This window comes from Aegilops tauschii, chromosome 7 (assembly GCF_002575655.3).
Source record: "Aegilops tauschii subsp. strangulata cultivar AL8/78 chromosome 7, Aet v6.0, whole genome shotgun sequence".
NCBI classification, from domain to species: Eukaryota; Viridiplantae; Streptophyta; class Magnoliopsida; order Poales; family Poaceae; genus Aegilops; species Aegilops tauschii.
The window spans coordinates 547,079,676-547,092,009 of record NC_053041.3 but is presented as its reverse complement, the minus strand read 5'-3'; the positions used below and the strand labels follow the sequence as shown (position 1 = coordinate 547,092,009).

The window sequence follows — 12,334 nt, the reverse complement described above, 5'->3', positions numbered from 1 at the left end:
CAAAAGGCTTCAGCCTGATAAGTTCGAAGCCAAATCGGAGAAGTGCGTCTCCATAGGATACCCTAAGGAAACTATTGGGTACACCTTCTACCCAGATCCGAAGGCAAGATCTTTGTTCCTAAGAATGGGTCCTTTCTTGAGAAGGAGTTTCTCTCGAAAGATGTGAGTGGAAGGAAGGTAGAAGTTCATGAGGTAATTGTACCTTCTCTCGAATCGGAAAGTAGCACGTCACAGAAATCATTCCCGTGATGCCTACACCAACTAGAGAGGAAGTAAATGATGATGATCATGAAACTTCAGCGCAAGTTACTACCAAACCTCGTAGGTCGACCAGAGCACGATCCGCACCAGAGTGGTACGGTAATCCTGTCTTGGAAGTCATGTTACTAGACCATGGCGAACATACAAACTATGCAGATGCTATGATGAGTCCAGATTCCAACAGATGGCTTGAGGCCATGAAATCTGAGATAGGATCCATGTATGAGAACAAAGTATGGAATTTGGTGGATTTGCCCGATGATCGGCAAGCCATAGAGAATAAATGGATCTTCAAGAAGAAGACTGACGCTGATGGTAATGTTACTGTCTCCAAAGCTCGACTTATCGCAAAAGGTTTTTCGACAAGTTCAAGGGGTTGACTACGATGAGACTTTCTCACCCGTAGCAATGCTTAAGTCTGTCCGAATCATGTTAGCAATTGCCACATTTTATGATTATGAAATCTGGCAAATGGACGTCAAAACTGCATTCCTGAATGGATTTCTTAAAGAAGTGTTGTATATGATGCAACCAGAAGCTTTTGTCGATCCTAAAAGTGCTGACAAAGTGTGCAAGCTCCAGCAATCCATCTATGGACTGGTGCAAGCATCTCGGAGTTGGAATATACACTTTGATGAGGTGATCAAAGCATATGGTTTTATACAGACTTACGGTGAAGCCTGTATTTACAAGAAAGTGAGTGGGAGCTCTGTAGCATTTCTGATATTATATGTGGATGACATATTATTGATTGGAAATGATATAGAATTTCTGGATAGCATAAAAGGATACTTGAATAAGAATTTTTCAATGAAAGACCTCGGTGAAGCTACTTATATATTGAGCATCAAGATCTATAGGGATAGATCGAGATGCTTTATAGGACTTTCACAAAGCAACTACCTTGACAAGATTTTGAATAAGTTCTAAATGGATCAGTCAAATAAAGGGTTCTTGCCTATGTTGCAAGGTGTCAAGTTGAGTAAGACTCAAAGCTCGACCACGGCAGAAGCAAGTCATTCCCTATGCCTCAGCCATAGGTTCTATAAAGTATGTCATGCTGTGTACCAGACCTATTGTGTACCTTACCATGAGTTTGGCAAGCGGGTACAATAGTGATCCAGGAGTAGATCATCGGACAGCGGTCAAAATTATCCTTAGTTACCTAAGAGGACTAAGGAAATGTTTCTCGGTTATGGAGGTGATAAAGAGTTTATCGTAAAGGGTTACGTCAATGCAAGTTTTGACACCAATCCGGATGACTCTGAGTCTCAATCAGGATACATATTGAAAGTGGGAGCAATTAGCTAGAGTAGATCCATGCAGAGCATTATAGACATAGAAAATTTGCAAAATACATACGGCTCTGGTCGAGATTAGGATTTGTCACTCTGAAGGTGTTTGTTGGGTTGGCATAGGTCGAGATTAGGATTTGTCACTCTGAGTATCGGAGAGGTATCTCTGGGCCCTCTCGGTAATACACATCATAAGCTTGCAAGCAAATGACTAAGGAGTTAGTCATGAGGTGATGAATTACGGAATGAGTAAAGAGACTTGCCGGTAAAGAGATTGAACTAGGTATGAAGATACCGACGATTGAATCTCGGGCAAGTAACATACCGATAGACAAAGGGAATAACGTATGTTGTCATAATGGTTCGACCGATAAAGATCTTCGTAGAATATGTAGAAGCCAATATGTGCATCCAGGTTCCGCTGTTGGTTCTTGACCGGAGAGGTGTCTCGGTCATGACTACATAATTCCCGAACCCGCAGGGTCGCAGGCTTACCGTTCGTTGACGCTAGAGTAGTATTGGGATATTTGATGACTGGTAACCAAATGTTGTTCGGAGTCCCGGATTAGATCCCGGACGTCAGGAGGAGTCTCGGAAGGTTCGAGAGGTACAAATTTATATATGGGAAGTCATATTTTGGGTTCCGGAAAAAGATGCAGTTTTTCGGTATTGTACTGGGAAGCTTCTAGAAGGTTCCGGAGGATTCTAGAGGGGTCCGGAAGTCTGCAAGTGGTTCCACCACGACCCAAGGGCTAGCATGGGCTGCGGGGAGGCACCCTGGCCTTATTGGGGTAGGCGCACCAAGTCCTCAAAAGCCCATGTGGCTAGGGAAGGCAAAAAAGGAAGCAGTCCTAATAGGAATAGGATTGGACTTGGAGTCCAAGTCCTCTCCCCCTTAGCTGCGCCCTAGGGCTTAGAGGGGCTGTTTACCACGCCCCTCCAACTATATATAGACGGGAGGGGGTGCCCCAAGAGAACACACCAAGCCCTTGGCGCCCCTCTCTCTCCCGTTACTCTGTAGTTCCACCGCCTCGTCCCGGCGTCGCTTAGCGAAGCGCTGTCGGTGTTCCACCACCACCATCACCACCATGCCGTTGTGTTTGTTGTGATCCCATCTACTTTTCCTCTCCCGCTTGCTGGATCAACAAGGAGGAGACGTCATCGAGCCGCACGTGTGCTAAAATCAGAGTTGCCGTCCGTTCGGCACTAGATCGGTTGGATCGTGATCGGATCGCGAAGAGTACGACTACATCAACCGCGTAATAAACGCATCCACTTAACGGTCTACGAGGGTACGTAGACACACTATCCCCTCTCGTTGCTATGCATCTCCTAGATAGATCTCGCGTGAGCGTAGGAATTTTTTTGAAATTGCATGCTACGTTTCCCAACATTAGGATCATCGACAAAGAATTAGTGAGAATATATATGTTGGTCAAATGGTTATTTTTATTGACCGGTTTATGAAGAAGTTACATGTCGATCCCTGCAAAACAAGCAATAATGGCCTCCATATCAAAAGATGAATATAGGTGGCCAAAATGCCATTGGCTATGACGGACAAGAAGTGACATGTACACCCTCATGCGATCGAACATAGATGAAAATACGACGTATTTCTTCTTCTTCAGTAAATACTAACTTTGTACTAAACCAGCAGTAATTAATATGGATGGGAGGGACTAGCTAGTTCAGATACAACTTGTAGAGGAGAAAAGGACGAACAGAGAAGGGAGATGGGAAAGAGCCCGCAGTTGCGTGTCTACTTCGATGCCTATGGCTTCTTTGGTTACAGTAGTTATCCTGCCCCAGCTAGGCTCACACACTCGCACGTTCGCTTCCCATCACTCGTGGATTGGGCCTGCTCAGGTTTCTTTGTTGATGCATTGATGGTGTGTATGTGTGTGTGTGCCATGCCTTTTTTCCTTCTTTTTACACTGATACACTGTGTTCACTAATGCTTGCATTGATAATTATTGTTGTAAATACTTGCTTCCTAAATTCGGTGTTCCAGATGTGCAAACTGATAAATTAGCAAGGTGGCATCGTAATGCGTGGTAAGGAAGCTTTCAAGTGAGCAAGCAGCATCAGGAATTACGGTTGATGAAATTCCATTAAGTAAGTTTGCACATGGTGAATGGATGCCTTTCCAGCAGCTTCAGCAACAAACTAAAGAGAAATGTCAGGAAATCTGGGTCAGACAAGTTCAGTCCCTTTCTGCTATAGATGGTGATGATAATGGCAGTGATACAGATGCCCATGGTTATTTGGACTCATTTGTTGGTGATGAGAATGGAGTAATAACTGAATTGGCATGTACTCAGTAGAAAACAAACATGTGCCAACAGCTTTGCGGCGTGACACTACACCTGACAAAGATGGCGTCTGAAATTTTCAGTGCATGGATGGCGTGTGCGTCAATGACAAAGATAGTTTTTTTTGCGAATAATGACAAAGAGATTTAGTGTTGAATTCACAAAGAACGACCTATTTCTCCGATTAATATGGTCTAGAAACTCCCAGAGGAATCCTAGGACCACGACCATGTATTACTGGAATTAGGATCAAGCTGAATCTTTTGAATAATAACCTCCTAAAGGTCAAGGAACTGAACAAACTTTTTAACGTTGAGGGGCTTCTCATGCCATGGATCCAACGAGCATTTGCGAGAACTTCAGTAACGGTGCGCTGACATGGTTACAAACTCCAGAGATAGCAAACATGTTGTATGATATGCCTCCTTTTGCTACCATTATTGCCAAGTTTCTTCATTTTACCGCCTCGCACCAACCAGGTGTTGATTCGTGGCATGTAAGAGCATTTTTTATAAAATATAACAAGTTTAATGCCAATTCATGTCAGGAGAAAAGAGTTTATTTTACAAACAATAGGCTTGGCAAACCTAGATCAGAAATGATAAGAACAATGACTATTTGCGTTCCTGGGGTGCATACACCTTCCCTTTACCATCGCACAAGAGAACATCGGACCAAAAAATTTATTATGTTGCCTCACATCTAAACATACAAGTATTCCATTCGATGGCTAGGTCGATTTAAGTAAAAGGGATGCATGTTTGTTGCAAGCAAAGGTTTTCATAGTGTAGCTTTAGGTAAATAAGCGAATACTCTCTTCATAATTTTTTTCATCCATGCCATTTTATTTGACAACTAACACTAGGTGATACCAAGCTCAAAGTATCACATCTTATCTCATACAACCTCCAGGACCACCATAATAGCATGCAGCATGATCAATATGGGTGATAGCGTGGCATTTTCTATCAGTAACGAACATGGGCAGGTCTTCCTTGATCGGGCTGCTATTTCCATCCTGGTCAATGAATCTAATGTCTGTGAATGATGCGGCGCGACCCTTACCACCATTTGGGAGGGCACCACTGCCCATTGGAGGAGTCGGAAGTGCTTTTTTAGCTTGAACAAATGCACCAAATTGCATTCCGTCTGCCTTTTCTGCTAAGTAGCTGAACAACGACCTTGGGAAGTATCCCACGCCTGTGGGGCTTTTATTGAAGCCATAATACACCCACCAATCTCCACTTTTTTTGTCCCGAAATTGATTAGGATTTAGACAAAAGTCCTTCACTTTTAATTTATATGTTTGACATATGTTATCACCAACCAACTATTAGGTTGTAAAAAATGATACACCCTTATCGACCATGTAGTTGGATTTTCGTAAGGGGAATAGCATGGCTATGAAATGCATACAAAAAGTATGAAAATCATACCTTTAGCACCCTCAGAGTGATACATTGTCTAGGTCCATCAGGGACATTAGAAACTGGATGTATAGCATCACCCGGAGCTATAACAGCGCCATCTACCCGTGTGTAACCAGGGCAATCCATGTTGTAGCAGCCAGTTGCATCATAATTATCTCTCTGTTGCATACATTGTTTTCGTGTGTGGGTTAGAAAATTTCTATGTATGTTTCTTATCAGAGTAAGATCACTTTTACTATGGGAAAGAGTAATTTTCAAAGCATAATTCATAGCATAATTATCACAATACCGTCCAACGGGTGTAGAAGTGAGGATGTGAGTCGCCATAGCGATCTGGATTAATCTGTTCAACAAAGGGTACATATAAGATAAACATTGCCTCACATTTAAAGGTCAAGAAGGGGAAGATGTGAGAAAGTAACCAATAAATGGAAAACAAATTAATTGGTTTTCCATTTACACAATGACAAGTCATGGTTTATGACTGCTGACATTTATCTCATGGACCCTAGTGATCCCACAATTTACAAAATTTGAAATTCATATTTAGAAATTTCATCAAATTCAGAAATAGTTCCACATGTAGATGTGCCCAGAGTGTCTATAAACTTTTGTCCACAAACTTTTTGTCTATGAGCTAGATGTAAAATTCAAACATATGGATGAAATGCTCTGTTGATGAAATTTAGCAGAAGGTTAACATCTACACATACATGTGGTCATAAATTGTTTTGAGTTTCTGGTAACTTTGCACATGTCCAACTTTATTTTTAGCTATTGTATAACACTCGAGAGAAAAACAACACAAGTTTCCTACTTTTCAAGGGGCAAAATTTAGCCTGCAAATAAATATCATTAAGTGTTTTCTTTGTAATGCACATTTAATTTGATCGCAAGGATGTCTAGCACATTTGGCAAGTCGAAACGATCTATTTATGTTGAATATTGTAATATCATAATTGAAGCCATTGACTAATGCCCAATTTATTATTCAAATTGAGAGGCTATGTGCATGGGAAGAAAAATAATGCTTACATGCCAGCCAACTTGAATCGCATTATAGCTTGATTTTTTACCATCTCCGGCATGATTAATCCAGAACGTAGTCGAACTCAACTGGCCATGTTTTAGTTCATGGCCATACACATCCATGGTGGCATGTAAGCCATAATAGTTGTCATTGGGACCTCCAGAATGTGTTAGGTGTGCCACAAACTACAAGATGGAAGCAATCAAATAAACAACACAAAACCTAGAGTAGGTATTGTCAAAATGCATAATGATTAAACCAAAAATGATTCTAGAATTCAGGGTAGCTCATCGTTGTCTAGCTAGAAACAATAACGTGCTTACATAATAGTTCAGAAGGTACATACTGTTTGGTTTTGTAGTAAAATTCCTGAATGAAGATGCCTAAAAGAAATTAGTAAAAGTAATTGAATAGCTTGATCGATCTATTACATGGGGTCTAGGCACCGCTAGGCCTACTAATTTAGTCCTTCCCGCACTAACATTTCAGCAATATACCTTTTGTGTTCATTCTCATGTATCTTTTTTTTTCTCCAAAGGCACTCGCTATATGTTCATAAGGAAAGTTATGTAAGATCTTTCTCAAAATTTAACTTCCTTTTAGCAACGTTTATTGTAACATATATAACTTTGTTGCCAAGTTTTATCAAAAATGGGTTTCTATCCGTGTCAAGTGAAGATATAAAAATATTAATGCATAAGTTATCCTACATATGGTCTTCTATTTACATTATTAACAAAAAGGTCTAAAGAAACAAATATGTAGGAATGACATACCACACTATTTATAATGCCCAACAAAATATGATAAATTTTCTTGGAAGTGTTTGTTCACAGAATGCACATTCCAAAATGTAGCATTACATATATTTTATATTAATAAAAAAGAGGAATATAAGCTAGTACTTTTGTCCACATAGGCTAAATTATGTCCACATCATAATAATGGTGTCATGTTGGGTTAACATTATAGCATTGTAGATGAATATGATTATTTATTAGTATCTATACATTCTAGGTGTATATAGAGTACACCTGTTATCAAAAGGAAAACAATACAAGTCTCTTTTATAATTGAATACTACTCCCTCCATTTTGAATTATATTATGTTCTAACTTTTTTCTAAATCAAATGTACATAGACATGTTTTAGTGTGTTTGTTCTCCCATTTCAGTTTGTATGTAGTCCATATTGAAGTATCCAAAACATCTTATATAGTGAATGAAGGGAGTAGAATTGTTAATAATACAAAATCGGTAATTTAGTTTCCATAGTAAAGCTTTGTGAAGTTCGGAATATCCAAAACATATGTGAAATTAAGAATACAAATAATTCATGTTAACAATTTAGTGTCATCTGAACTATGTGAAGTGAAAAATACCTAAATGCCGAAATAAAACTTATATTAAAATGAATATTTAAATTTATATGTGAACTAAGCCTAGGACAAAATATGGAACAAAAGAAACATACAATTATCAATTATTTGTATTCTATAATATGTGATATGTAGAGATTGATGACCAATGTTAACATGATATGCTATGAAAGTATCAACATGAATGGATTGATTAGATGAATAAATAGTCATTGTGTTCCCCGTTAGTTAAAAAAGGACATAGTACAGTAAACATATGTGAAGGCATGCATCGATCATAGGTACTAATCACTAGATGCAAGAAAAAGGTTGTTGATTAAGAGGAATCAAAGCTTAGAGGACCATATGCATGTTATGGATGACACTAGTGGAAGATGCAGTGGATCAACTCCAGTATGAGATTTGTGCAAGGGAGCATATCACAGAAAGGAAGCATAATAATGGTGTGGGTACAAAAACAAGGGCCTATTTGGAACAAACGAGCTTTGCATGAAAATACACCATTTCAATTCTATGGACAACCCTATTCGTGCCTTCTTTCTTAAGAATGATGAGAGCTTTTGCTCAATTAGCATTATGAAAATCATATTTTATTTTAAGCGTCAATAAACCTCATGCAACGATAGTCCAACCATAGTTTTGATACCAAAGAAACACCCAATTGCCAACAAAAGGAGTAACTAAGTGTGCCTAGTATGATAGGATAATAGTTGTCGGCTTCAACTTTTTTTGTTTGACAGGAAGACTGTAAGGGAACCCCCCACAGTATAATTGGTGCAACAAACGCAAATTGCAAGTACTGTGCCTTGAACCTGGGTGGGTGGGAAGGCATCAGCCCCTTCCCACCACTAGGCTATGCCTTAGTCTGCGGCTTCAACTTTTTATGAGGCTGAATATGAGTTTTTATGTCATGAAACAAATATTTAAAAGTTATACAACATCTTATCCATTTTTTTGCATTATATCTCTACTAAAGTAATCCCTAATCTCAAATTACATGTATCTTCTTAGTTTTTGTGGTTTTACTTAGTGTAGGATACAACAAGCCATGACATATCAATCGTGTGTTTTTTCACCCATTTATAACATGATTTGCCTTAGTTTTCATGGTTTTGTTAGTGTAAAAAATGGATCTTATTAGTTTTACATCTATGTGTTCCAGAGAGAACTTAAATTTGATAGCAAAGACCCGCATGTCAAGTAAAATTATCCATTTGTGTTGTCTAAAACAATTGATATTCACATGACAAAAAGTGCTGAAAAGAGTGTGAAACAATATTTAGCAATCATCAAAAAGTATTTATTAATAACTATATAAGACCAAATTTAGAGGTAATTAGATTAAGTAAAGATAACATCCACGCAAAAAGAAAAGATTAAGGATAGCATGTGTGGAAACATCTCCATGCATTATATCACACAATCAAATATCACAGGCGTAATACAAGGATGAGATGGGAGTGAAAAAATATAAGGTTTGGGTACTTGTTACAAACATTTATATTTATTATTAGTGGAAATATTTCCACATATTGATATGGGAAGTGGCAGAGTAAAATCTAAAAATCATCATGAAACACAGTTGTGTTTCATGACGAGCTAGAGTCCGCAATAAGTCCAACCTTCTATTGTCAAATAATTGGTCGTTACCAATAGGTTGGTGCACTTACGGAAATATTTAAGCCAAACTCCAATGATATTTCCTCGGGATGTATGTATGGGATACAAAAGGTTTCTTTATTTTGAATGATAATTTACCATAATTACAATGAAAAGAATGATGTAACTATGTTTTTTGATGCGGAATAACTAGCCCAAAGCAGTGGCATCAAAAAATTTCATAGGGGGTATTTTCTCCAAAAAATATATAGTTTAAAATGTATATAAATGTCAAAAATTACCTCAAAGTTAACACAAAAATTGCGTAAAGAACATAAGGAACTATCAAATTCTATGGGGAAACGATTAACGAACAATTGTTGGGGGTACTAAATAGCCTGAAACAATGTCATCAAACTTTTAACAAGGTGTATTTTTGCTTCCAATTTTTTATAGTTTAAAAGGTGTATAAATTTCACTTCATATCTCAAAGTTAGCGTAGTAAATATATTATACAAGTTGAAAGAAAGGAACTAACAAATCCATCCATGCTAATGTTCGGATCATTATGCAAGTTTTCCAAAATAACACAATTTTTGTATAAAACAATACTACCTATATGCAATGGGGAAGCTCAAACAAGTGATCTCTGTGTGGTGATAAAAATAAGTACGCAAATATCTTCAAATGCAGACATATTTCCTTAATTTATTAAATTGGCAAAGATAAATAGGATGACTATAAAGGCTACCTTAGGCTAAAATATCATTCATCTCACTTTGATGGCAAGTAGGTTAGCATCATATTATGAACATATTATTTCACAATATCTATTCGGCTTGGTGGGTGTTATCGTTTCCCTTTCTTGGGTGAAATCCTCAAATAAGCGATTATCTAGTACATGCGGATATTCATAGCGGTGCCTATCGACATAATATCATGACATTTTCCCAAACCTATTATGTTACCAATTAGTGTCGTTGTTATTTAAATCATCTAGCATTCATATTGGTGAACATGTCAAAATAGCTGCAGTGCAACATCATAGTAAGTCATATGCCACTATATACATGTAAATATGCTTTCCAACAAGCGAATTCCATAATAAATCATATATTCCTGAAAATGACATATATTTAAGTAAAACGAGTGAAGATAAGAAAGTGTAACTCACATAGGGATCATCCCATAAACTAGAACCTTGTCCAGAAGTTATTACTTCAGTGGAGTTTGACTTCAAACTTTTGAGAATTTGTTTGGCTGGACCATGGACAAAATCTTTGGCCGGTGAGTCATTTTCCTTCAAGTAAAAATGTAAATGTATGTTAAGTGGGGGAAAAACTTATGCGAAGTATCTTTTGTAGAATCAAGAACTTGAAGCTAATGTTTATTTTGTACTAGCTAAACATTGTAGTCATAGCAATAGTAGATATGCTAACCACTTTGAAATTTTACTCTAACACAATGTGTTGCTTATTTCACTCCCATGATTTTGTTGGAATCCAACTATTACAAGAGAAGTGTACACGGTCCAGTAATGTCTGTAGTCCTTCCAACATAGATATGTGCTTGTGTTGGTCCTATCATGTAATTGTTTAGTATTCTTAACTTATGGGTCCATCTTGTTATGCATGGTTATTCTGAACCATGGTGTCTTTTGGAATGAAAATAACTCATCAAAAGACCAAGAATGGTGGGGAATTCCTCAAAAAAAGAATGGTGGGGAAAGTAACCCACTAATCCATCTCACTCACGTGTAATATTTATATACAACAATGTATATCACAATATATAATATGATTACCTCTTGAATGGTAGGGAAGAACCGAACACCTCTAGTTTGAAGAGCATGATAAAAGAAACATAAAGCAATTGCTCGCCGAAGTAGACTAAGCCTATACATACTGATATGTATAGATGAATATCACTATGGGAAACCAGAACTATATATAGACCATATGTATGTGTCTTTCTCTAGTACGTGGCAAGCTAAACCATACTCTATTAACTGAATATTGTGCAAATCTTTATTTAATGCTCACAAAATATTGTAATTAATATCATATATTTTGTGTGTATTAAATAAATATGCAATATATTTTGTGCATTAAATAAAGATTTGTGTGATATTCAGTTAGTTTTGTATGCATTAGCATGACACGTACTAGAGAAAGATTTACATCTTATAGAGATAAATATCGTGTGGTTTAATGACATTAAAGAAATGTAATAGAGTGCTTAATAAATGATTTCGCACAAATTTTAATGAATCTTTATTTAATGCTTAATGATTTTTTTGCACCAATATTAATGAGCGTGATAAAAGAAACATAAGGCAATTGGTCGTCGAAGTAGATTAAGCCTATACATATTGATATGTAATAGATGAAGATCACTATGGGCAACCAGAACTGTATATAGACCATATTTTTGTGTCTTTCTCTAGTACATGTCAAGCTAAACCATATAAAATTAATTGAATATTGTGCAAATCATTATTTAATGCACACAAAATATTGTCACTAATGTCAAATATATTTGCACACTAAATAAATATGCAATATTTTTTGCGCATTAAATAAAGATTTGCGTGATATTCAATTAGTTTTATACCGATTGGCCTGACATGTACCAGAGAAAGATTTACATCTTATTAAAATAAATATCGTATGGTTTAATGACATTAAAAATGTAATAGAATGCTTAAGAAATGATTTTGCACCAGTATTAATCAGGTATATGCCACGATTAAATGCTACTTTCATGAAAATATTCACAACCACCTCCGTTAGACAGACACATGGTCTATATATATAGTTATGGTTGCCACCAGTGCCAGGCTGGCCCACTTCAGATGCACCATAGGCGAAAGCGTTATCGAAAGGTCTTATGTGATGCACCAGCGTCAACTTTTTGCCGTTCCACATAATACCACCAGACTGGGCCGACCCATGTAGCAACCACGCTTAACGAGCGCTCCACCCTACCTTTTTTGTCTCATTGTAAGTTTTTGGTACTTAGTTGTG

General features: G+C 37.3%; 1 protein-coding gene across 1 annotated transcript; it reads right to left on the bottom strand.

Annotated features, from left to right (window-relative positions):
* Positions 1-4,917: 4,917 nt before the first annotated feature.
* Positions 4,918-11,206, bottom strand: LOC120968125 (protein neprosin-like). Its single transcript, XM_073505121.1, has 5 exons — positions 11,113-11,206; positions 10,483-10,608; positions 6,337-6,516; positions 5,591-5,644; positions 4,918-5,460 (listed from the first exon to the last, which is right to left on the bottom strand). Exons 3-5 carry the CDS (start codon positions 6,451-6,453, stop codon positions 5,302-5,304), a joined length of 330 nt encoding a protein of 109 aa, XP_073361222.1. The 5' UTR covers positions 6,454-6,516; positions 10,483-10,608; positions 11,113-11,206; the 3' UTR covers positions 4,918-5,301.
* Positions 11,207-12,334: the final 1,128 nt, after the last annotated feature.